This window comes from Culex pipiens, chromosome 3, assembly GCF_016801865.2.
Source record: "Culex pipiens pallens isolate TS chromosome 3, TS_CPP_V2, whole genome shotgun sequence".
In the NCBI taxonomy this organism is placed as follows: Eukaryota; Metazoa; Arthropoda; class Insecta; order Diptera; family Culicidae; genus Culex; species Culex pipiens.
Window position 1 is genome coordinate 166,020,516 of NC_068939.1, and position 26,578 is coordinate 166,047,093.

Sequence of the window (26,578 nt, forward strand, 5' to 3'; positions counted from 1 at the left end):
TCAATGATTGATTCTCTGAATGTTTAAATTTTTCCACATAAGATTTTTTAAATTTAATTATTTTTTGTTTTTGAAATAAAATGTAAAAACTAATATTTTTGAGGCTACGCTTTTCTTTTTAGATGACATACAAAAGAAGTTAATTTGTTTTTAGAACAATTTGAGATATAATAACTGCTGAAATCATAAATTTTCTAGGAATAACTTGTACAATCGATTGTAAACTATTTGTGATCAAATAGCCATTCCCCAGAATTCCATTCCCCAGAATGCCATTCCCCAGAATGGTCCATTCCCCAGAAACTCATTCCCCAGAATGACCCATTCCCCAGAAAAGTTTATTTTTTATTACGAAGGTAATTTATTTCAAAAAGTGATCAGTTTCAAAGTGTGAAGTGTTTAGATTTCGCCTTTTTGTGATAAATGCTGACAAAAGTTTAATGTTTCCTTATTTAAAGAAAGGAAAACTCTCTTGACTTGTGATAATTGTTGACAAAAGTTGAAATTTCCCTAAAAAGTTAAATGTTCCCTTCTTTAATGAAGGGAAAACTCTCCTGACTGTCATTACTGCTAAAAAAGTTGAAATTTTCCCTTTAAAGTTAAATGTTCCCTTCTTTAAATCGGAATTTTCCCTTTAAAGTGGAATTTTCCTTTCTTTAAAGAAGGGAAAACTCTCTGAACTGTCATAACTGCTTTAAAGAAGGCTAAACTCTATGGACTAGCATTACTGCTAACAAAAGTTGAAATTTCCCTTAAAAGTTAAATGTTCCCTTCTTTAAAAAAGGGAAAACTCTCCTGACTGTCATTACTGCTGACAAAAGATGAAATTTCCCCTTAAAAGTTAAATGTTTCCTTCTTTAAAGAAGGGAAAACTTGCATGACTGTCATTACTGCTGACAACAGTTTAATTTTCCTTTTAAAGTTGATTTTTGCCTTCTTTAAAGAAGGGAAAACTTGCATGACTGTCATTACTGCTGACAAAAGTTTAATTTTCCCTTTAAAGTAGAATTTAGAAGTAGAAAACTCTGTTGACTTGTGGTAACTGCAGCATGCTGACACACGTTGAATTTTCATTTAGCAGTTATCCCTAGTAAAGAAAATTTTCCCTTTTTTAAAGAATGAAAAAAATAAATTAGTGTCAGCAGATATCACAAGTCGCGATGTCTTCTTTGAACCGATTCTTATATTGAATTAATGTTGAAAGTTTAATATCATTATGCCAATTGACCATTATGCGCCATTATGCCAAATTATGTTATGCCAAACGGCGCTATACTAAATGGCATTATATCAAATGGGAAACATAACATGTTTTTCAAGGTAATAAATATTTCTGGAGAATGGGTCATTATGGGGAATGGATCATTCTGGGGAATGGACCATTCTGGGGAGTGGGATTCTGGGGAATGGAATTCTGGGGAACGGGATTCTGGGGAATGGGATAGAACCATCAAATAGTACAATTTGGGTTTTATTACAAACTAAAATTTTTGAGGGCACGGAAAAATGGGTTTATAATTTCATAAACATTTTGCAAATTTGTTTCAGTTGTTTTTTTCTTCGCAATTCGCAATTCGCAATTTTCAGTGTAAGAACGGGCCTTGACCGATCTTATGCACCAGGTTCCCGACGAACACGCACTGCCCTTACACCTACATCTCACCCTTACTCTGAGTCAGTACGAGCAACACGCTAGAACACGCTTTGAGTGTTCGTGCCAGGCATGCACACCTTCTTTTCCGGTTACGCATTTTAACTCGGCCGGGGGTGGTACATTACGTAGGGTTTGATGTAAGTATAAGCGCCTAACCATTTATAGTGTGCCTACCAACTTTCATTGAAGCAAAAACTGTTTTATTTTTAGTTTGAATTCAAAAACTTGTTGTTATTTTACTGTGTGAAATCTTTCCTAGTGTTAAGTCGTGTTTATATGTTGCTATTTCTTTTGTCGCGGTGTTTTGTTACAATATTTTGGTCCTAAGCATGTTATAAAAGTTCACCAAAAATACAATAGTAATATTTGTGTTAATCCTTTAACCATTCCATAAATTGAGTAAGGGCTCAAACCTCACTTGTTTGAAAAAAAGGGTGAAGATTGAAAACAATAGACAGTAAAAGACTATTTATTTTATAAAAATCAAGTATCAATTGTAAGAGAATGATGAGCGTGTTTTAAAGAATAAAAATGAGAAGCTAGATGTATTAGATGTAAAATCAAACAATAGTTAATAAAAAGAGATACAAAACAAGCTAGGATTATAGTAATGATAATTTATAGGACAGATAAAGAATTATTCAAATAAATAAGTTCGCAATAAAATCAAAAAAGATTAGGCGAATGATAAATAGACTTGATACTACTAGTACATTAAGGAAAAGTATATTTTTAAGGAAAAACCAAAGTTTGTTACAGCAGTATCAATTGGTAAAAAAAAGAGTGGAAAAGCTTTGAGAGATAAGAGAATCAAAAGTTAGTAAAATCAAAATCAAATGATTAATATAGAAGAATGAATGAAGAAGTGAGAATCAGTAGAGCAAAATAAAAATAGGAGATAGGTGGTAGCAAAAGAATCAAAAGAAGAGAAACCCCGTTGTGCGATGCTTCAGGTACATCCACAGCAGTTGACTCAACATACTGCGAATCGAAACAATACCGTCTACAATCACAAATTACTTCCCTTTCCCACATTGTTGCGCCCCTTTCTTTTAGCCGTCTCGACTCTGACCCTCGCTGGTCAAAGGTTTACGATCCGTTTCCACAGGCCACCAGCTAGGTCATCATGAAAACCAAGCCAACGTGGAGGTAAGAAAATAGGACACTCGCAAGGAACCAGAGCTATACTGTTCTGATCAAGATAATTCGGATGATCTAACAGAACTACGGATGTAGTTAGTTACGCTCCTTCCAGGATGTTCCTTACGTGGACGTCAACCGAAAAGCACGCAACAAGGTCAGTGCCATTGCATGCTCTTAGGTATCAATCCTTGGCCTGCAAAGGAGAATGGGCAAATTTGTATGGGAGCTGGTCCAAGGATGTACACGAACGGGACCAACTTTTTTCGAAAGATCTCGCCGAGACATGAAAAAAAGTCTTCCGGACCAACTCTCTAAACCCCGGGGGTCAAAGGTTACAAGCTGTTGAAGTTTGAGCATTTTGAGTAAAAATATACAAAAAATCGGATTTTTGCTAATTCTAAAATCATTTATAAAATCTCTGTTTCATTATGGATTTCGATTTTCTTGACTTCATTCGACGCGTATCAGCAAAAACTATGAATTCTGATATATCTTAGCATGATTGAAACATGATTTCACTTGTTTTTATCCGTTTGAACCGTTTGTGCAAGAGGCATCCCATAGAAACAAGTCGAAACTTCAAGGTATTGAAACCGGATCCGACCCAGACTGCTTCAGTGAGTATGGAAGGCTTCAGTGCAATGTTGTAACAACTTATTGGGATGGTCTGAGTCATCCGAGAACTCCTTGGAGTTAAGACCGGCGAGTCTACCGCCGTAACAAGCAAGATGTCGGCGGTTTTTGACCACTGATCTTACCCACATAGCTTCAGTGAGTGTGGTAGACTACTTTGCTAATGTGTTAGGATGTCCTGGGTCATCCAAGGACTCCCTGGAGTTAAGATCTGTGGAGCTACAGCCTTAACAAGCAAGAGGTCGACGGTTTTTGACCCCGGAATATACCCGCATAGCTTCAGTCAGTATGGTAGACTGCTTTGTTAATGTGTTGGGATGTCTTTGGTCATCCTAGGACTCCCTATTTTTACTCAAAATGCTCAAACTTCAACAGCATGTAACTTTTGAACCCCGGGGTTTAGAGAGTTGGTCCAGAAGATTTTTTTTCATGTCTCGGCGAGATCTTTCGAAAAAAGTTGGTCCCGTTCGTGTACATTCTTGGACCAAATTCGCCCATTCTCCTTTGTTTCAGTTGTTTTTTTCTTAGCACCAAAAAGGAATGATACCACCCAGGTTCTTAAATAAAATGTGTAATTGCCTTATTATAGCAAGACCAAACATATTTTAAAACTATTCTGCATAAAAAAACCAAAACAAGTAATACCGAGCGCCATATTCGTTTTTATTTAAATTTTGTTGTTGAAATACATGCCTTAAATTTTAAAACTTTTCGTTTCTACTACTAAACCCGCTCAGTGTAAATCAACTGCACCAGCATTGCACAATTCGGTCTGTCACTAAGAATAACTTATACAATTCTTATTCTATATTGCTAGGTGGAACACATGTAAATAATATTTCTTAAAATAAAGGTAGATTGAATGAATCCTTGTGTCGTGTCTCTGCATTGCTTCTCTTATACTTGTAGTGAAAATTTTGATTTAAAAATAACTCGCTTGCCGCCGTCCGTAATTATCTTTTTGGTAACAATGTCTCCCCAATCATCAATACTCGTCCTGGTACTAGAAGGTCCAATCCCACTTGGTATGGTCAATTTCGTTCCGAACCACGTCGATTGCGGTGTTGCGTGAGTTCACCTTCCGGACAAAGACCCGCCGGTTGCCGATCGGTTGCAGGGCCCGGTAGTTGTCCACCATCGGCGATCCGTGCATGCCGGTGTCGAGCTGCAAGAAAACGAAATTTTTAGTCTCCAACTAATTGGTCCAATCATCAGCGCCACTTACCACGCGGAAGCGTCGAATTTGCGTGAGCGAAATGGTCAGCAGGTCGGGGAAGAGCACCCACGTGACGGCCTCGGAGCAGGGTGGCGTCGTCAGCGAACCCTTGTACGTGTAGAACCGGGTCCGGTCGAGCTGGCCGAGCAGCGAGTTGAGCGTGAAGGTAAAGTTAAGGGACGCCTTCTGGTCGTACTCCTCGATCAGGGGGAACGAACGCAGCAGGTAGCCGATTTCGGAACTTTCCTGCTCGACCACCTGGTAGAAGAACCCGAGCACGGTTAGGCCGTCCGAATACCCGAGCGCTTCGGCGACGTTTTTGTACTTTTTGTTGCGGTGGATGATGTGCATCTCCATTGGGTATCTGGGGAGGGGGAAAGACAGTTAGAAACAATCTTTAAATATGTTGGGTAGAATTATCTGTAGCAAAATACAAAAATTTAAAAATTTGCCGATATGTTTTGTTCTGGAATTTGAAAAGAATAGAAAAAAAAGAGCAAATAGATATGTTTCTGTTAATTTGGTAATTGTAATTATATTTGTCTATTTGGCAAATAGATATGTTTTTGTTATTTTGTAATTGTAATTTTGTTTGTCTACGATTACTGTTAGTCAGACTTTTTATCAGGGAATGGAGGTGTACAAACCAGAAATTTAAATTGATGCTTGGAAACAAGGATGAAACATGAAAATTTTAGGTTTTTTCTAGTGATTCTAAAAAAACAAATCAAATTTCAACCTTTATATTAAAGCTAATAACTTTTCAGCAAAAAATCCTAAAAATACGGTGTCTTCGGGAAAGTTGTTCAAAATTTAATTAAGACCCTACATCTATGAATTGATAATGATTGAAAAACTAAAAAAGTTGCTTATCTCCATACATTTTGTCGATTTTTCCCATTAAAACTTCAAGCGATTAGAGGGAGGGGCTCCCGTGGTCAGAATGAGCTCAAATTTGGAGTTTAGCTTAGTCATGGGTCAATCTATGATTTCAGGGGGTAGCCCCAAAAAAGCCCGGATTTGGACCACCCTAATGATTAAGGTTATTCTTTTTTTTTAGTTTTAAAAAAATTAAAAAAAAAAACATTTTTCCCTTAGAATTTACAATATTTTGCGATCTGTGTTCCCAACCTTCTTTTTGAAAGCTTAAAAGGAAAACAGCATTCGATTCGAAAAAAAAATTCTCCGGTCGGGCTCATGTTTTTTTTGTTTGGCCATAAGGGTGACCTACGCCGTGCTGGGGTGGTCCATTTTCGTCGATTTTCTCAAAAATCATTTTTTTCACAAAATCGTAATTCCGCACCATTTCAACCGATTTTAGCTCCCTTGGACACAAAGGAAAGGACTTTTAATGAACTTTTTTTAGAAGTTTTAAAAATCTAGCCTATCATTTGAAAAGGTCAAATGAAAACTTAAAATGCTGTTTTCAAGGTCTCGGGACCAAAAAGCCTATGTCTGAAAATATTTTTATCGAATACCTCGAAAAAATTTACATAGCATATCAAAAAATTGTGAAGTTGTTATTACAGGGTTTCGTGACACGATTTAAAAAAAAATAAAAACAAGAAAATGACGAAAACGGGAAAAAATCGACTTTTTTCACTAGAACCGCGATAACTTTACATGTTTGGGTACTAAAATTATCGTAATTGAAAGACGCAATGTTGCGTTGTAGTTTTTTTAGGAGAGAGGCTCCGTCCTAAATTTTTTGTGTGTCTTTTAGTATTACTATTTCCACAAAAAATTTCAACAAAAAAAAATCGAGGGGTCACGTTCAAATTTGACTTTTAAACCTAAAAATAAAAAATTCTCATTAAATTGGCGTGTTTTTTTTCAGACTATTTTTTTTTCATATAATGCTCGTCAAATTTCCTACAAGTTTGTCTATGCCCCCTTTTTATACGATGCGACGGCTTCGAGATACAGCAATATGTCAATTACGAAATACGGAAATACAAAAATATTTAAAACCCTTACGCTCTTCTCAAATGTTATTATAGAGTGCACGCCTAGAATTACATGTCTACAAAGCTTCATTGAAATGTGAGAGGGTCGAGAAAAAAGTACCTGAAGAATTCCTGTTTTTGGGCTGGAATTTAAATTGGTTTTAAATAAATGTTGTTGGGCCTTCTCTAATTTTATTTTATCTGACTTATTTTTTTAATATTTATATTCGAGAGATCGAAATTTATGTAGTTTTCTTTTCAATTAAAATTTAATGTTACATCCAAAAATAAGGTTAGTTAGTTAGTTGTCTTTATTAACGAGCCTTTCAGCCATAAACGCTGGTTCGGCTCGGATTAAACCAAAAATAAGGTAATTTTTCCGATATTTTCCCAACCCCCTTTTTTTCAAAAATCATTATTTTTTTGAAAAACTGGCAACACTGCCAAATGAATTTAAACCAACTTGTGCCATAGCTCAAAATATGGCATTTTTGTCATATAGAAGATATCCAAAACAGGATTTGGTAAGATTTTTCAAAAACAGATATTTTGTGCATTTTTTGTGTGTGAAAGTTCAATAAAAAGATGTATTTTTTACATATTTTTTCTGCTCTCAAGAAACAGATTTTGTCTGAAAAGTCTGAAAACTTGTATGGACGAACTAATTATGGCAATTGACTCCTTTGTTCATATGAAAAGTACACACAAACTTTAATCCAATTAAAAAAATACAATAACAAACGTGGTCTGAAGTCTCAGGGAATTGCTCTTCGTACGTTTGACACTTTTTGTTTTCTTTTTAACACACAAATTTTCGGGTCTCCTACGAAAGGCAGAATCTCAAAAGGCCGAATCCCGTAAGGCCGAAATTCAAAAGGCAAAATTACTCGAAAGGCAGAATTCTCATAAGGCCGAATCCCAAAAGGCCGAATGCTCAAAAGGCTGAATCTCATAAGGCAAACCGCGCCCAAAAAGGCGTAAACGCATTCCAAACTTCGTTTGTAATGCGTTTCCGCCTTTTTGGGCGCGGTTTGCTATTATTATTATTTTAAACCATGGTTATGTAATAAACATTGGTCTCGAAAAAAGAAGGCATAACTTTCTAGCATTGCTGCTAACTAAATTTTAAAATATTCTATTTATTTGCCGCAAAAAATTAATTCTGTAATTATTTGAATTAATTTAAGTACTTGGTGAATGATCAAATTTCGGTTATCGTCATCATAATTCAATCAACAACAAGATTGAAACACTTTTGAAATGCTTTAATTAATTCTACTCTACTCATTTGTATGCATGGTAACAATATGATCGGTAAAGATAAACAGAATGTACTCATTATGTACTTATTTCGCTTAAAATTATAAAAAAGAACACAGTTCATTAGTTTACTGTATCTTTGAACATCATAATCAATTAAAATCGTGAAAATATGAACAACATTCTGAATTCCACAATCATTCTGCCTTTCGAGACATTCGGCCTTTTGAGACATTTTGCCTTCTGAGCAAAAGACAAAATTCGGCCTTTTGAATTTCGGCCTTCCGAGGTTCTGCCTTTTGAGTTTCGGCCTTTTGAGGCAATCCCAAATTTCCCAAATTTTCAACTCACAACTGAAACTGGTTTGAAATTTGTCAGGGTCTTGGAATATTTTTTATGTTGATTTTTTTAAATTTTATTTCAATCAAATAATTATAGGATTATTTTGCATCTCAATTTTTATTTGATACTTTTTGCCTCACTTAGGAGAGGCTGTTAAATCACTAAAAAATAAAGTTTTCAATTTGACTTTTATTTATACTTATCGACTAAGAATCAAATTCTGTACGTGATTTACTCAGCTTTGGCTGAACCAATTATATCCGAATGTGGTCTACACGGTCCAGTTTTGGATCACACAGCTTGGAATAGAAAGTTGTAAAGTTTCATTTAGTTGTTTAAAATACTACTTAGACCAGGGGTGCCCAACCTTTTGGCCCTGCGGGCCAGATCTATTTTTTCTGAAGCAGTGACGGGCCGGGACTAATGCTCGATAATTTTTTTTCATATTTTTTTAAAATAAAAATCAAAGAAATTAATAAACGAGTATTGCAAATACCTTTTAATTTTAAGAAAAAAAAAAACAAAGATAACTTTCAAAAATTTGATTTGATTTATTTTTATTTTGATTTGCTATAAAAATGTTTTGTAATGGTCTATGACAAAATATATTTTTTGCTTCTTGGTAGCTTGACTCATTTTGAGAACTTTTTGAATGTTTTAAAATTTTCTGCAGCGATCTTTATTTTCAGTATGACAAATTTGCTATTTATTTGCTTTTTTTAAAGAAATCTTTATCACTGCAATGTTGTACTAAAAAATTACATTATGTTTTGCTTTCTCACTTATTTAAAAAAAAATCATTGTAATCAAGTTCCTCAAAAAGAAAAGCATAAATGTTAAGTAAAAACTGTAAAAAGTTTAAATTTTGTGTCTTGTTGTCCGTTTCTAGACAGCAATCCAAGTTTATATTTCGTTCTTTATTTTTACGAAATGGGTGATTGTGTTATATTACGCCATTTTACAGTTTATTGATTGATTCTGAAACAATCATTATAGAAATGATATAAGAAATAATAAGAATTTTTGAATTTAAAAGAAAAAACATTAAAAAGATTTAAAGGCAAAATCCAAACAATACGTTTTTTTAATATCATTTTATTGCAAAACAAAATAAAGAAAAAATAAATTTTATCGATCGTAGAACTATTCTGCAAAGCCGTCGCGGGCCGGATGACCTGGCTTCACGGGCCGGATCCGGCCCGCGGGCCGGACGTTGGGCAGGCCTGACTTAGACGAATTAAAATAGAGGTGATTTTCAACATAACCTCAAATGGCCGGGTTTGATCGCCACGCCGTGTACAGAGTTGCCACTTTCTTGAAAAAACGATGTCTGTATTCTCTTGACAAAAAATCTGTACTTTTTTGAAGGCGGAGAATTTCTCTTTCAGTCGAAATTACTATACACACACGTTAAAAATGACTCAGTTTTCGACAAAACCGAACCTACTCAGAAATTAGTAAAGAGGGTATCTGTCAAATTTGAGTGAATTTCACTCAGATCTGAGTGAATATCACTCAGTTTTCGTGGAATTCTGAGTAAAATTCACTCAAATCTGACAGATGCCCCCTTTACTCATTTCTGAGTAGGTTCGGTTTTGACGAAAACTGAGTGATTTTGAACGTGCGTGTAGAAATGAGAGGAAGGCACCAACCATCGTTCTTCTCAATAAGAAAAAAATATAATAAAATTTACTCAAATATAAGATGTTGACGAAAAATATAAAATTGACACTAAATATGGTAAAAAACTCCTATGTATATTTTTGTATACAAATGTAGAAGCAGGCATAAAAACATTTCTGGTATTCAATGCAAAAAACTAAATTGTCAAGAGGATTTTTTACGAATCAACTATGGGCCCCTTGAAACGAGCTATCCAAATAGAGAGAAAAAAATAATAGAAATTTTGAAATTATTGAACAAATTTAGATTTTGAAAGTTAAAATCATGATTTGCAATTTCAATTTCTTTTTTTTTAATTATTAAATTATTCAATTATAAATTGAGTGTCGTGTGAGCAGCAGCGCCGGGAAGATGGATTTTTGTGGCGTTCTTTTTGTGCTGTATTCGTGATCGTGTTCATGTTGAATTATGTGGAAGGTGCGAAGCCGCGTGTTAGAATTCTTGTGTCTTTGTTGTTTTATTTGTGTTTCCATCTGGAGTATTAGTTTTAAAATTATTTTCATTTTTTCAGCTTCCTGGAATTATTTTAAATTAAATGTCTACATGTAAATTTATCTACTCACTATATGATTCATTTAAATTTTCATATTATTCCTTATCCTATTCCTTTCCTGTAATATATCATCTCCTCATACCATATATGATCAAATTGCTTAAATTAACGAAACCTTCTAAAACAGCATGGGAACCATCTGGAGCATTTATATTTTAAATAACTGTTTTTTTACAGCTTCCTGGAATCATCTTGATTGTATTTATTATATTTATTATATTTATTTTATTTACCATATTTATTATATTTATTATTTATCATTATTACAAAACTATATGCTAATTAGATAATACACTACAGACTCACATTTACACTTACACACATTCAAATCATTAAATACATTATGCACTCAACTATTTTCATCGGCCCGATGAAATTCCCCTAACCCCCATTCCGAACCTCCCAAAAATATTCCGTTCACTTTTAAAAGTCGCATGGGTTCCCTGCACTTTTGCCACTAGTGAACAACAAAAACATCCCCTCCCAAATCCCCACGGGACTGTATGGGCGTAGCCTTGGAGCACAGTGTGGAAATTTACGTTCTTAGATATTCTTGGTTGTACCGGGCAGCAATTAAATTGTCTAAGAATATTGAATTGACCATTGTGGCACCCCCTACAGCGTGGTGCAGACCCGTTATGCTATGCTATGCTATGCTATGCTATTAAATTATTCAATTATAAATTCAACTAACCTGACATCGTTGAGCACGTGTTCGGCCCCCCGATTGTTCTTGTCACCCCAGTGGAAGTGCAGTCCCTCCAGTTCGTACTCGTTTTCCATTTTCCCGCCGAAAATGTACGGATGGCGCCCCTTGGACGGATCCGTTTTCGGAATGGAGAAAGACACTAAAGAAAAAAAGAGTTGACATTTAGAAATGATTCAACAAATTAGGATTGAAAAAATATCGAATAAATTACCCGAGTGACCGTTATTGTGCATCGTGATCGGCCCCGGCAGCAGGTTGTTGTAGCCGACGAACTCAATCGCCGGAATGTTCAGCGAAATGGCCTATGAAATGGATGGGAAAAAAATAACTAAAGTTCAAGAGCTGATGCATCTCATCTTTTTCTATATAATATTTACCCTGCCACTGGAGATGGCGATCGGCGACTGGTGCTTCCCGGCGCAGCTTTCGTGGGCTTTCGACCAGCGGCGCTGTTCCGGTTTGGTGTACCCGAAACGGTGGTGGCCCGCACCGGAAACGGTGGCGACTAATGAAGTTAGGGGGGGAAATTAAGGGGATGTCAAATTAGTGGATGTTGGAAATTATGCGTTATGGAAATCGGATGAGGGTAGTTGCATCATCGCGAAAATGTCTCTCCATTGGTCATTAGGCTAATCTTAGATTAAGTTTTCTCATAACTGCTTTTATTTAGCGAAGACGTGTTGGTTTTAATCAATTGACGCTAATTAATGGGTCAAAATTGAGCGGCAGTTTTTAAAATTTGCTCGATTTGGTCTAGAGGTCGTATCGAGGTTACCCGATTTGGATGAAGCTTTCAGCGTGTGTTTTTCTGTACATTTAAACCCAACTATATTTTTTCGTTGAAAATTGAGTGTAAATAATAGATTTTTGATTTTTTGGTACAGATTTTAACTAACCTGGCCTACTAGGTGGATCGACCTTTAAAAATATTGTTTTAACAGTTTTGTAGATAAATTCTCACTAAATTTGCAAATCTCGTAATGTACAGATAAAAGTGATAGTTTTATTACATCTGGAAATGACAGTTTTTTTTTGTTTAAAAATGTGTAACTTTATTACAGAAACTTTGGAAAGTTTCATCAATTTCTGTTGAATTTCACTTTTTTAAACATAATTTTGGTAAATTTACTCAAAAAACGGTAATATTCAACCAACCAAATTTTCAACTTTTTTTGACTGCGTGATTGTCAAAGAATATTCCAATTCTAACAAAACAATATTTATTCTGACTTTTGAGTGACATATCGTCATGATTCGAATTCCCGGACGCTTCGAAACCCGGACACCTCATTTTGTTTTATCAATTATTTGGGTATAAGTTCGCATTATGAATCAAATCTGTGTTATTTGATGAATTCTAATATCAACTTTCATTTAAAGTTTGTTTGAACGCTGTAGTGAATGACAAAACAATTATATAAAATAAAAATAAAAGTTTACCAAAAATGTGAAAAATTTCAATGAAATATTTCAAAGGTGTCCGATGCACCGGAAAGGCAAAGCAGAAATTTATGGTTTTGATTTCCTTTAATTTTAGCAAATTTTTATAAAAATATCGATTGTTTTGATGTTAACAACCTATTTGAGATCTAAAGAATGCCATTCACTAACATTTCAGTCCAAATTTGTGCTGTTCATAAGCAAAATCGAGTGTCCGGAATTCGAAGCAAAAGTGTCCGGATTTCGAATCAGCTTTTATCAGTGTCCAGAGGGCTTTTGTTAATTTGATTTGGTTAACCGCGGTGGATTTTCTTTAAATAATTCGAACTGTCAAAAATCCACCAAAACATCTACCACATTGATCACACAAAAAACTGTGGTAAAAAATTATCCACCGGTAGATCCTTTGGTGGATTTTTGACAGTTCGAATTATTTCAAGAAAATCCACCGCGGTTAACCAAATCAAATTAACAAAAGCCCTCAGGATTCGAAGCACAACAAGTCATTTCAATTTTTAAAATTCTGTTGAATAATTGTTAGAAAAGACAAATTTTTCATGCATTCTCTTAAAACTGACTGTTTATACTACATCCTGATGATATTTCTACATTGCCAACTTGTTACTAGATTTTTTGCAAGCTATAACAAAAATGATATGATGCTAAGTGTTCGGATTTCGAAACATGACGTTATATGTTTTCAGAGATCAAGGTTTTAATTCAGCTCAAAGTTCGCATAAAATGGATATTTCAAAGTGAAATGGATTTACAAATTTTGAAAAGGGATTTTAAGGTAAAATTATTCTCTACAAATCTCTTATAGCAAAAGTTTTTAAAGATCGATCTACCTATAAGGCCAAGCCAGTAAAAAATCCGTACAAAAAATAAAAAAAAATACATATTTGTTTTGAAAAACACAAGTTTTGCGGATAGAAAATTAAAATCCATCATAGGGCTAACTTTTCAATTCGCGATATCTCGGAAACTTTTGGGGTGCTCTTGGTTTGATTTTTAATGTTAAAAAGTGAAACTTCAGTAAAACTATCTGTTATTTTCAATAAAAATTATTTTGAAATTTTATATACTTAAAAAATAATTGTGGTTTGGTTGAGCGTTTTAGCAGAATGCATTACTATGAATACAAAGAGACGAGTTGTTTCTTTTAATTATATATAGCGGAATTAAAAGGAACAACTCGTCTCTTTGTATTCTTAAAAAATAACTTTCTGAACGGGTTGAAACACATTGTTCAACATTATCAAATGTTTGGCTAGATTAAAAAATGATAAATATTTTTTATTGAAAAGAGCAAAAAAACAACTCACAAAATTTTCACTTTTCAACTGAAAAATCTAATCAATAGTTTCCGAGACATCGCATGTTGAAAAATAAGGGCTAGTTAAGGAGCTATTACACTACGGCAAACAAACAAACTCGCACTTTTTGACAGTTTGACTGCTTTGTTAGTTTGCCTGGATTTGTTTGTACAAATGTCAGCCTGCATACATTTTGCCTTGTTTGCGAGTTTGGCAAACTCTCAAACTGTCAAAAAAGTGCGAGTTTGTTTGCGGTAGTGTAATGGCTCCTTTAGATGACACTGACAAAAATCTATTTTTTTCACAAAATTTAAGCTTAAAGAGGCTAATCTCAGCAGTCTGAACAACAAAGTCAAAAAAGCAAAATTGTAGGAAACTTTTTCAGCTCTTCGAAAAACATTTTTTTCAGAGGTGCTTTCCCTTCAAGAAATATTTTTAAATGGAAAAAAACTAAAAAAACATCGAAAAAATATCAGCTAAATGTGCTTACAACTTGAAAACGGTGCATTTTATCCAAAATGTGTAAAGTCAACTTTAATTGGAAATTTAATTTCACATCTAAAAATGATTTTTGAATTCAAAAAATGTTTTTTTTTTTAAATCGAATTTGTTCATAACTCTTGTACTACAATCAACACCATCCCAATTTTAATGATAAAAAGTCGAATAAAAAATCGGGATTTTTCTGAATACAATTTTTTTCTGAAAAGTCCCAATTATAACCTACAACTTTGCCGAATCAATCAGAAAACAATCAGAAAAGCAAGATACAAATTTTCGAAATATTCACATGCACATTTTGTATATGATAGAATGAAAATTGTATGGAAAATCTGAAGTTGTAAAATGGACAAAACGCATGAACAAAATTTCATTCGAACAAAAAAATAAAATCTCGAAAAAAATTGTGAAATTTTAGAATTACTCAGTTATATCATTCGACGCTTTTTGTTTGAATTTTACTTCTTAAATTAGATCATGGTTTTTATCATAACTGTTCAACATTTTTAAAAACCGTTTGAAAATTAGTACTAAAAATTGTTTGCCTAGGCTTGCAATTATATAAGAGACTTTGGTTTTTGTCATCAATTAAAAAAAATGCAAATCATCATTAATTTACATGACAAAAATCAGTTGACAGAATTTATGACATTTAAAAAACAGATTTTTGAAGTGATTTTCTTTTCTGTATCTTTTGAAGGAATTTTTTGATCGATTTGGTGTCTTCGGCAAAGTTGTAGGTATGGGTATGGATTACACTGAAAAAAAATTATACACGGTAAAAAAATGGTGATTTTTAAGGTTTAAAAACAGGAAAATTGATGTTTTCCTAGTCTCACCCAAACAATCCAACTTTTTGATTGCAGATTCGAAAAATGTGGTTGACAAATTTTTGCGTCCAATATTTCGATTTTTGTATTGAAAAAAAAAAAAAATTGTATTGATTCAAAAAATCATAACTCGGTCAAAGATTTTTTGCCCATCCTGAAAATTTCTGAAAAGTTGGCATTTTATGTTTTCTAAAACATATCAGAAAATAAAAAAATAAAAATAGTGTTTTTTTTTGCAAATCATGTTTTAGTGACAAAAAGTGAAATAAAAAATCACCAAATTTTTTTTACAGTGTATCATTTTTTTTCAGTGTAGTCCATATCCATACCTATAACTTTGCCAAGGACACCAAATCGATTAGAAAATTCCTTAAAAAGATACAGATTTTTTAATTTTCACATATCATTTTTGTATGAACGGCTGCCAAATTTGTATGGAAAATTATATGAACGAACTAATGATGCAAAATGGCTTCTTTGGGCATACCGAAGGCACCAAAAAAGTTTCAGCCGGATTAAAAATACAAAAATTAAAATTAAAGAAAAAATACCGATTCCGTAGAGAACTGCTCTGTGGTAATAATAACTCAGCTTCATCTTAAATAAATTTGTTGGAAATATTCTCAAGGTTTGAAATTCACCCAATTCTAAAATTCAGCATTTTTGCGAATGTTGTAAGCTTTTTTTACAACTAATTTTCAAAAATAAATTTTAAACAGTGCTTCGCAAAAGTAAAATAAATAATTATTTTTATATCTAGCATTAATTCCGTCATCGTTGTTTGAGCTCTCCAATCTATTTCACACTCTTTTGCCAATCGCCATCGCACGATTACAAATAACCAGAGATAATCAGATTGATGGCACACTTGACGGTTGATTTCTTCATCAACACAGCACCTCATTCGAGTGTCATAAATTTCAAACCCCCCTCTCTATAGCAATCTTCATTCACTACAGCTGTTTTTCTCAAGTGCACAACTGTTGACACAAAATTCACGCTGACTCTTCATGTCTCACTACAAAAGCTTCTTTGCTTTCACAACTTTTCCTGAATCTTCAATCACTTCTCACCTTGAACCACAACCAGGACAGCCAACATCACCCAAGCCATCCTAGCAACCTCTGCCGCGAACCGCTTCATCCTAAATCCTTGGGGACCCGTGTTCTCGATGCCACCCTGGATCAACTGGAACTGATCGTAGCAGTCGCTACCCTCGTCCAACGAAAGCTCCTTCCAATTGGCACCTGTGCCTACTGCGATGATCAAAATTAGCTCACGCGTTCCACTAATTAGCACCTATTGGCGATGTTTGCTGACGACAGCCACAGTTCACAGATCCTCTTCCACGTGCAAAAAAAAAAAAAAAAAAACCGCGCGTAATCCAAGGTCGTTTCCGGGCACCGTTTAAGAACAAACTGTTCCTCACTGCTATCTTCCTGGCTGACAAAAAAAAACTAGCACCACCTAGTCGTCAGAAGACATCACTTGAGTCCTGTGCAGGTCCTTAACACAGAGTCAACCCCGGCACGACCTTACGCCGTCCACCTCGGACAATTACCGGCTGATAACTGATTTCGCAACGGGTTCGTTGATAGTGTTTTATACAGAGTTTGGCCGTCAATCGAATCGGCCCATTCGTCATTCATCCGTTGTCGTTCTTGCTTTTGGTGGGCCACAGAGCTGGCGATGCCTTAAATTCAAGATTAACTGCCGGGAAGTTCTCTGGGAAATTAGAATATAGGGAAAACGTTATGTAGTTCCATCGTGTTGGCATATCAGTACTTTGAGGTTCTATTACAGCATTAACTGAAAACAAATACCGTAAACCGGGGTGACATTGATAGGGTTTCAATTTAGGTTTGGAATATTTTCCAACTGGTAAGGTTTGTCTAAAGATTACTATTTCTTAAACATGTACTGGTCCTAGGTCCATTCATTATTTTTTGAAAATATGTTTTTTCATTAGTGTTTATTAAAAAGCAGTGTTGAAAATTCTTATTTTGAATTACGGGGTGATAGTCATAGTTTTTCTTGTTAAAATCCGATTTAAAGTGTTCAAACTTAATTTTTTTCGTAAAATGTACCCTCACTAAGGTTGCTGCTATAGTCTTAAAGAAAAAAAATCCTTTTTTTAGTCAGCTGAGTTTATATATTTTTTAAACAAAATACAAATACATTTTAGGTAAAATTCTTTGAAACTAGTTTTGATTTTAAAATTATCGATTCATGTTGCATTTAAAAATGAATTTGAAGCACAAATCAAATGTTTTCACATTTAATATGAAATTTGTTCTAATGAAATAAATACCTATAAATTTGGAGATTCTTTCGAATTGTGTTCCAAAAACACATAGAATTTTTTATTTGCAAACTAAATTTATCTTCTGGAAAATTAGCTAAAGAATCCGCATTCCATTTTCCGATTCAAACTCATTTTCTTTGAAAAAATCATGACATTTTGAGAATATTTCTATTATGATCATAATTCATCAACATTTCCTTAACTAAATAACTTCATAAAATTTTCAAAATTTTATGAAAACTTCTTCTTGAAGTATCCTACCACGTTCAGTATGATTTCATACCATTTTGCGGAAAAATCTCAAAAATTTGATATACAAATTTTATTGGCTTTATGTGATAATTCAAAATCCAGAAACTTTTAAACTTTTTTTAATCTGCAGTTTCATTCAAAATCTCTCTAAAAAAATAATTCAAGTTAAATAATAAGCAAACTTTTTATTGAGAATTTTCCAACATCGAATCACGAAAAAAACATTTTTTTCGATGCCTAATTTTTTTAATGACGAGCTTAAGTACCCAACTAACATTTTCAGTTTTGTACCTATCTTGAGGAGAGATTCAAGTTATCTTAGCTAAAAATGATCATAAAGCCATTTTATCTCCAGGATAACAATAAATCAGCATTAAACCTGAGTTAAGAGCAAAGTGGACCATTTTAGGAGGTTATCAAGACCTTTTATTAGGAGTTATCTAAAACTCATCAGCTTTGACATTGATTTTTAAAACACTCTGCAAGTGTATTTAATTGCTAAAATAAAACTTATGCGGAAGCTTCTTAAATTTATAACCAAACAGAAGAGATCTTCAAGACTGAAATAAACTTTCCTTAAAGATGTTTTCTCTCGTTGAAGATAAAATTGATTTGTCTAAGGAAAATCAGTTCTAATTATAATCTCGTTAAATTCAATCATTCTTTATGAAATAAATCACAAATGGCCAATGGAAAAAGATAACATTAAATAATATCAAAATAATAAATTACTGTGACTTTACGCAGCCGATCTAACCGAAAGTTCTTGCCATCAAAATTTCACTGGTCAGTTTTCTTAGATACCTCGAAAAAATATGCATCGAAGGCATGAATCGTTCAAAATTGCATCGATTTTTTTATTTTGATTTACCGATTAATTCTTTTTTTTCTGAAAAATCAACATGGCTTCCATTTTTGGCCGTTGCTTTTTCGTGTTAATATGGCTGATCTCATAAAAACTATTCTCTCTTACTCAAAGCAGTTATAAGGGCCATTTTTCTTAAGAAGCTCTTGTACAAGAAACTTTAAGAGCTATGTTTCTTGCGAAGCTCTTGGTCGAGATTAAGCAAGAACATGTAGACTGCAGTGAGCTTTAAGGCGATTTTAACCAAGAGCAAAAGGCGTAGTACTGCGACCGTTGAGCATGCGAATTTTAGTTAGCAGGAGGTAGATCCAAAACGTTTTTTTTTTGGTTATTTTTTCATCGTTGAATAAAAACAAAATATCAATATTTTTTCATATTATTTATTCATTTATTCGATTGGGATCATCATAAGTTTTCCTCGCATGAAGGAATTTACCGTGGGCACAACAACACTGATTTTAATAAACAACACTAGACCAACGTTAAAACACTAGCACTCCGCGACGAATTTATCTGCTTCTCGGAACGCCACAGCTTGTCCTCGAAAGGCTCTGACGGACAAACGGATGGCTTAACAGATGATTTGTAGCTTGTCGATTCTGCGCGTCGGAGAGAGCTTCACGGTAGCTACGGAATCTGCGCCCATGATGATTCTCGTGTTACTCGATCACCACGTGCCGGAAAAAAACATCTACTGCCTATGCATGCCAATGGACAAAAAATCGGCGTGTACTCGATCACCCTCGGATAGGTGTACCCCGTTACATCCGCGCTGGAGCCAGAAATGGACGAAAAGTATCACTTGTTTACCGGGATTACAAATTTTGGTAAAAGTTTCTTTGACACTAAACCGACCGACTGTACAAAAAAATGTGATTTGACAGATCAAGTTCAAATAATCTGGAAATATGCTTTCATAGAACAGAGTAGTTTTAATTTAGTTTCGAAGCAGTTTTGACAATGCTTAATAGTCTTATAAATAACCTCTCTGGGATAGCTTTAAGAGAAACAATGAAGTGTGATATAAAACTATGTTCCATGCTCTTAAAGTATTCTTAAAGATATTTTCAAAACTTTCCTATCATAAATCCAGAAGGTTTTGATCAATGTTTTCATAAAACAGAAAAGCAAATTTCAAACCTTTCATAAAACCTGTTAAGAAGTAAAGGCATTTTGCTTGTTACTTGGGTATGACCCCTTAACTACGTTAAAGTGATTTAAAACTTTTTAATCCAAGATGGCGGCCAATTTCGCGGTGTTGAAAGATTGAAAAAATGCATTTTATTATTTAGTAGGCAATCAACTATTCAAATTTGACTAAAATGGGGTTGACCGAGCCACGTAGCCCAGTGGTAACGCTTCCGCCTCGTAAGCGGTAGATCGGGGTTCAAATCCCGGCTCGGACCAACACAACTGGTGATCTTTTCCCTTCTGGAATCGATTGCTTAGTAAAGGGTAGGTAGTGTATCGTCACAAACTGGACCTTATCACGACACCTTAGCGAGGCGACCTATGGAATGTTAACATTAACCTTAACATGTTAACATTAAGTTGAGAATGAAACTGCCACTGAATCCGCTTTGTAAATGCCGGCCCCGATACTCTTCAAGGGTGTTCCCCTCAGGAACTGGGAAAGAATTGGTAAAAGGAAACATGGTAAAACACAAGGTAAAACATGTTTTTAAACAAATTCTTAGTTATTTAAGATTTTTTCAAAAAAATAATAACTGCTATTATAATTAAAGCATTCTTTGCAAAAAAAAATAAAATTCAAAAATCAGTTATTTGTAACACTTTTACTTTCCTCTTTTCATATTCTGTTTTATTTTTAGTTGTAACTGAATTACAAAAACTTATTGTTTGGCAACTTTCCAAATAAATATTGAAATTATATGTTTTAACACTGATTGTTTTTGTTTTTTTTTCTGAATCAAAATTATGAGTGCTTCTTTTTTAAAGTATTTATTCAGAAATGTATTTATTATTTTTAAATTTTTACAAAATTTGGCATTTGAGTCGTCACTCTGGAAATCACTTTAGAGTGGTTTAGGGGTCATGCTTAAGCTCGACAATCGATAATAAGACAATTTTTTTTTGTGATTTTATTATCCGAAGTGAAATAAAAAAAAAACCTTCGGATAATCGAGTCTGAACTGTATTCCTAAAAGGGCAATGCTCAAAATTGTGAAATTTAGATCTTTTTTCAACTATCGATTTGGTCTTGGCTCGGCGCTTGTCCCTCGGATCTGATCAAGGTCGAAAGATGGGGAGGGGGACCAAAAGTATCAAAAATTGTTTCTTTAATTATTACAGTTCAACTACTGTCAAAAATAACAAAATTTCACCTTTAAAATTTAATTAATGGTCTGCCTGTGTGGATCAATCGGACCGCGCACTGGACTTACAATCCAGAGGTCGCCGGTTCGAATCCCGAGGCGGACACAAAACATTCTAAGAGTAAATATAGGTGTTCGGCGCCCTCTCCCCGTGCCATACCTTCACACTTAGGAGACCCGGGAGGCGGAGTCTTGTCGCAAAAAGAACGATACACGCCTGTGGATCCGTAGACGAAACCGCATGGTTTAAGAGGGCCACATTATAAGGTGTTACGTCGATTCCGTTTTCCGGTATTTTTTCTGAGGTTGTCCGTCTTTGTTATATTTAAAAAGAAAACCCAAAAGCACACTATTTCCAGAGTTTTTTTGAAAAGGTAACCTTTAAACTATTGTCTTTCACATGTTTATTGGACCTATTTAAAAAAAAAACTCTAGATTTGATTTAAAATACAGACCAACGTTATATTTACAATGTAGTCATAATAGTTCACAATCCATTACACTCATGTTTTCAATGAAAATTATTACTTGAGGAAATCATATTTTTTTGCCCCCTTGATTCTTTGGTGAAATACTGAAAGGCAGAGACAATTACTTGGAATGAAATTTGCATTGGCCCAACTGAATCAAAAAATCGATAAGCTTTAATTAAAAATCAAATAAAAAAAATGATCATATCTTTTAAGTAAAACCAGAATAAAAATAAACCATGCACATCTGGGTGCTGGATAGTGGTTCGCAAAACGGCCTCAATTTTGAACTGTCAAAGTCGAACCAATTTACTGTTCGCCAAAAGTAGAGAGTATTGATATTGATCAATAAAAATTGTTTTTGTTTTTTTGCAAGAATGAAAAATGTGTGGCTTTTGAGGATCTGGAGTTGGAGTCAAGAAATCATAAGAATGTTGAAGGCGAGATCGTAATTTTTAATAATTATGAATGGAAGTTGTTTATGGAATCGATGCGGTTGTATCCATCCAGAAGCTGTCTTTATTGTTTGATTCCATTTGAAAACCTGGTTTAGTGAAAATCTTCTCTGTTTGTTGGATCAGCTTCGCTAGAATTAGCGATGTTTTTTTGCTGGACCAGGATTCCAAAATCAGCCAGGGAATTTATCTGCGACATCGCAGAAACCCTCGCCGCAGTTCTTCGTAGAAAACAAAAATCATTTCTAACCCATTAAAACGTGGCAATTTTCCAGCAAAAAATGACAAAAACTAGACAAAATATAACACATACTACTGATTATAAAACATTTACCAATAAAATAAAGTCATGCTTGTGCTTGAACAGCCTCTTACTTTGTAGATGTAAACAAAGTTAGATCATTCGAAAATCACGTTACGCATTCTCTCTATTCATCACCCAGATGCACATATAAACGAAAAAAAAAAACAAAAATACACTCAAACCCCGATGGTTTGACACCAACTGATGTCAAACGGACGGGGTCACTTTTTAGTTTGACACCCTTTTTACGCGGAGTTCACAAACACTATCAATCTTTTGTTTTAATAGTGTGCGTGAACGCCGTGTAAAAAGTGACAGTTCGTCACTTTTTGGTTTGACTTTGACCAACCAACGGGGTACAAACTAAAAAAGTGTCAAACGAAAAAGTGACCAACCACCGGGGGTTGAGTGTATCGTCAATCTTCCAGAGAATCACACTCCACCTCCTCCTCGCGCGCGCGTTTCTTTGACCGGTAACAACATCCCGGTCTGGCGTGGAGACGACGCCTTCCGACTCGTGCCAAACACGTTCATCATTTCAGTCGTGGTTCTTTTTTGTGTGTGGAAATCTGACTCCTGACCCTACTGCTCCACCTCCCGAGGGAAGCAAGTTTGAGAGGTTGATTCTGGAAACCCTTCTACGGAATGTGGGTTTGTGAGTGTCAAGCTGTTTACAATTTTATTGTGGGACTTCAATATTTTTATGGCTTCTGTTAAAACATATTTTCTTGTTTATGCAACTCCAAAAAAGCTAGAGACTTAATTTTTTTGACAGTGAAACCCGTTTTACATTAAAATATGGTTGCCAAAAGTTTAATCTTAACTGGCAGTGCAACCAGCTGGCACAAATTTGCGAAGGCATATAGAAAATTCCTGACAGAAGTTTGCTATAAAAACTGAGTGTCCTGTTCCACTGACACAGATAGCAACCATCAGCTGGCTCAACATGATTCCGTTAAATTAAAGGGAAGTATTGTTGGTTGTCATGTTTTTTTTGCACGTGCAGATTTTATGCGGTTGCCAACAGATATGATAAAAATTAAGTTTATGGAATTCATAATGATTAATGAAGAAAAAGTACGTAAATTCTTCCTTCGTCTGATCGATTCTTTAGAAAAAAAAACTCGAGTTGTCAGGTCTCGTGAACCATGATTGGCCACATTCCACAATGAGGATGCAAAGATGAGTAAGGAAAAATGATATTTCTGTCGATCGTTGAGGCAGCCATTATGGCAGCTGATATACAGTTCAATGACTTTTTTTAAATAAATTAGTTTTTCTCAATTTTTACATAATTTTTAATAATTATTTTTCGTTTATTTTCAGGTATGGAACCCCTTAATTTACCCTCTGTCTAATCATTAAAAAGGTATTTTATTATAAAATTAAAAAATGAAAATTGTCACAATTTTCAAAATCTCAACTATTAGGTATAAGGAAACTCAATGTCAACACGTCTGAATCCTTAAACACTTGTTCGTGGTCATGATCACCACCCCAAGCAGGTTTGCTCCGGTTCGCCATGTAATTACCCAGCACCGGTTTTATCGTTCCGACAAATTCCGTCAACCATTCCGGTTTTGCATGCACCAAAGTTGGCTTTGGATGAGGGTTGCCTTTTTTTGTGCAAAACGAAGATCGTTAGCTAATTCTATGCAACGGAGACGAAGTAGGCGACGCTATGATGCAAGTTGCACTGCCCCGACGATGTCATAATACTTTCCATTACATCTTACCGGTTTTATGGCATGCTTGGGGGAGGGGGAGGGGCACTTCCCCACGGGTTTGCTTTGATAAGAAATTGTCGTGTGACGAAGACTTATCGCGATAATAACCACTCTCATTGAGGAGGCCGATGATGAGCGTGATCGTTGAACGGAGATAAACGCCGCAAGATTTGCTTACACCGCGACGCGCGATCCTGACTGAAAAGTCCGTCGGACGTCCGTCGTTTGTCGTCCGTGCAATCGTACGACGTCGCTCGACAATGTCGTGCGACTTTCGCACGAATGTCATACGTTTTTGCACCAAAATGTCGTATTTGTCGTGCGATCGATGATCGAAATTGTACGACATTGTCGTACGACATTCGACCGACGTCGCACGGTTTTGTTATTTAGAATGTCGTGCTATTGTCGTGTGCTGTCATTTCGGGTTTTTGGGTTATGTTGCAGTTGAAAAAACTGTTGTTTTGTTTTTATTGATTTTTTTTTTATTCCAGCTGTCAAAATTTCACAAAAATATTTATTGTACACTTAATTTCACTTGCGTATCGCCGATTCTTCCCCAACTTGGCTTCCTTCTGGATTTGCCTTGACCGCAGCTTCCGGCTTGGGTGTTGGTGTTCTTCTGAGGCGGCCGTGGCAGCATCTTGGTCGTGTTGGACTTTTGTTCCTCGACGAGCTGATCAAAACCCGGATGCGACGCCTTGGCGACGATCTTGGATCTCCGACGGATTAATGTTTACCGGAGTACGAGGAAACGTGGGTTTTGTGGAGTATGAGTACGAAAAAACGAGGCTGCTTCCGTGGATTCTACGGAAGCCACGAGTGACCACACGGGAACGCATTCCGGTTTCCGGCAGAATCAGATTGGAAAATGTTTGTTGCCTGAAAAAAATATATCATCAATCAACAATTGGCAAGAATTTATAAATTAAATTCAGATTTCAATAATAATAATAATTATAAAATTTCAATTCAATAAAATTTCAAATATGTTTTTTTGAACTATGAAAGAAAAACTAAATTTATGAACCTTCAATTTAAACATTTAAAAAAGAATTATAAATAATAGATGCCTAGATAGATGATAGATTTAAATTTAAAATTATTGCAATTAGTTTTGAAATCCGAGAATATTATTATCAAATTATTATTTGAAAATTGTACCTGATTTAAGAATGCGAAAAAAATCTCAAATTCTAAAATTCTAAAATTCTAAAACTCTAAAATTCTAAAATTCTAAAATTCTAAAATTCTAAAATTCTAAAATTCTAAAATTCTAAAATTCTAAAATTCTAAAATTCTAAAATTCTAAAATTCTAAAATTCTAAAATTCTAAAATTCTAAAATTCTAAAATTCTAAAATTCTAAAATTCTAAAATTCTAAAATTCTAAAATTCTAAAATTCTAAAATTCTAAAATTCTAAAATTCTAAAATTCTAAAATTCTAAAATTCTAAAATTCTAAAATTCTAAAATTCTAAAATTCTAAAATTCTAAAATTCTAAAATTCTAAAATTCTAAAATTCTAAAATTCTAAAATTCTAAAATTCTAAAATTCTAAAATTCTAAAATTCTAAAATTCTAAAATTCTAAAATTCTAAAATTCTAAAATTCTAAAATTCTAAAATTCTAAAATTCTAAAATTCTAAAATTCTAAAATTCTAAAATTCTAAAATTCTAAAATTCTAAAATTCTAAAATTCTAAAATTCTAAAATTCTAAAATTCTAAAATTCTAAAATTCTAAAATTCTAAAATTCTAAAATTCTAAAATTCTAAAATTCTAAAATTCTAAAATTCTAAAATTCTAAAATTCTAAAATTCTAAAATTCTAAAATTCTAAAATTCTAAAATTCTAAAATTCTAAAATTCTAAAATTCTAAAATTCTAAAATTCTAAAATTCTAAAATTCTAAAATTCTAAAATTCTAAAATTCTAAAATTCTAAAATTCTAAAATTCTAAAATTCTAAAATTCTAAAATTCTAAAATTCTAAAATTCTAAAATTCTAAAATTCTAAAATTCTAAAATTCTAAAATTCTAAAATTCTAAAATTCTAAAATTCTAAAATTCTAAAATTCTAAAATTCTAAAATTCTAAAATTCTAAAATTCTAAAATTCTAAAATTCTAAAATTCTAAAATTCTAAAATTCTAAAATTCTAAAATTCTAAAATTCTAAAATTCTAAAATTCTAAAATTCTAAAATTCTAAAATTCTAAAATTCTAAAATTCTAAAATTCTAAAATTCTAAAATTCTAAAATTCTAAAATTCTAAAATTCTAAAATTCTAAAATTCTAAAATTCTAAAATTCTAAAATTCTAAAATTCTAAAATTCTAAAATTCTAAAATTCTAAAATTCTAAAATTCTAAAATTCTAAAATTCTAAAATTCTAAAATTCTAAAATTCTAAAATTCTAAAATTCTAAAATTCTAAAATTCTAAAATTCTAAAATTCTAAAATTCTAAAATTCTAAAATTCTAAAATTCTAAAATTCTAAAATTCTAAAATTCTAAAATTCTAAAATTCTAAAATTCTAAAATTCTAAAATTCTAAAATTCTAAAATTCTAAAATTCTAAAATTCTAAAATTCTAAAATTCTAAAATTCTAAAATTCTAAAATTCTAAAATTCTAAAATTCT

The 26,578-nt window shown here is 33.6% G+C and overlaps 2 protein-coding genes across 3 annotated transcripts in view; one reads left to right on the plus strand and one right to left on the minus strand.

The window, feature by feature from the left end:
• LOC120418982 (DNA ligase 1) overlaps window positions 1–26,578 on the plus strand; it is a 92,983-nt gene that overhangs the window by 23,048 nt on the left and 43,357 nt on the right. The gene's annotated exons all lie outside the window — the stretch shown is intronic.
• On the minus strand, window positions 4,073–16,791 carry LOC120418992 (carbonic anhydrase 7). The gene is made up of 6 exons (XM_039581545.2): window positions 16,300–16,791; window positions 11,517–11,644; window positions 11,351–11,441; window positions 11,125–11,278; window positions 4,656–5,010; window positions 4,073–4,595 (listed from the first exon to the last, which is right to left on the minus strand). The coding sequence occupies exons 1-6, from the start codon at window positions 16,367–16,369 to the stop codon at window positions 4,434–4,436; spliced, it is 960 nt and encodes a 319-aa protein (XP_039437479.1). The 5' UTR covers window positions 16,370–16,791; the 3' UTR covers window positions 4,073–4,433.

Bases quoted from the DNA above. Each gene is read 5' to 3' on its own strand.
- LOC120418992 (XM_039581545.2), bottom strand. From the start codon at position 16,369: ATGAAGCGGTTCGCGGCAGAGGTTGCTAGGATGGCTTGGGTGATGTTG. The intron at 11,442-11,516 runs GTAAATATTATA...TCCATTTCATAG, and splicing joins TCGCCATCTCCAGTGGCAGG to GCCATTTCGCTGAACATTCC. The intron at 5,011-11,124 runs GTTAGTTGAATT...CCCCCTCCCCAG, and splicing joins CACGTGCTCAACGATGTCAG to ATACCCAATGGAGATGCACA.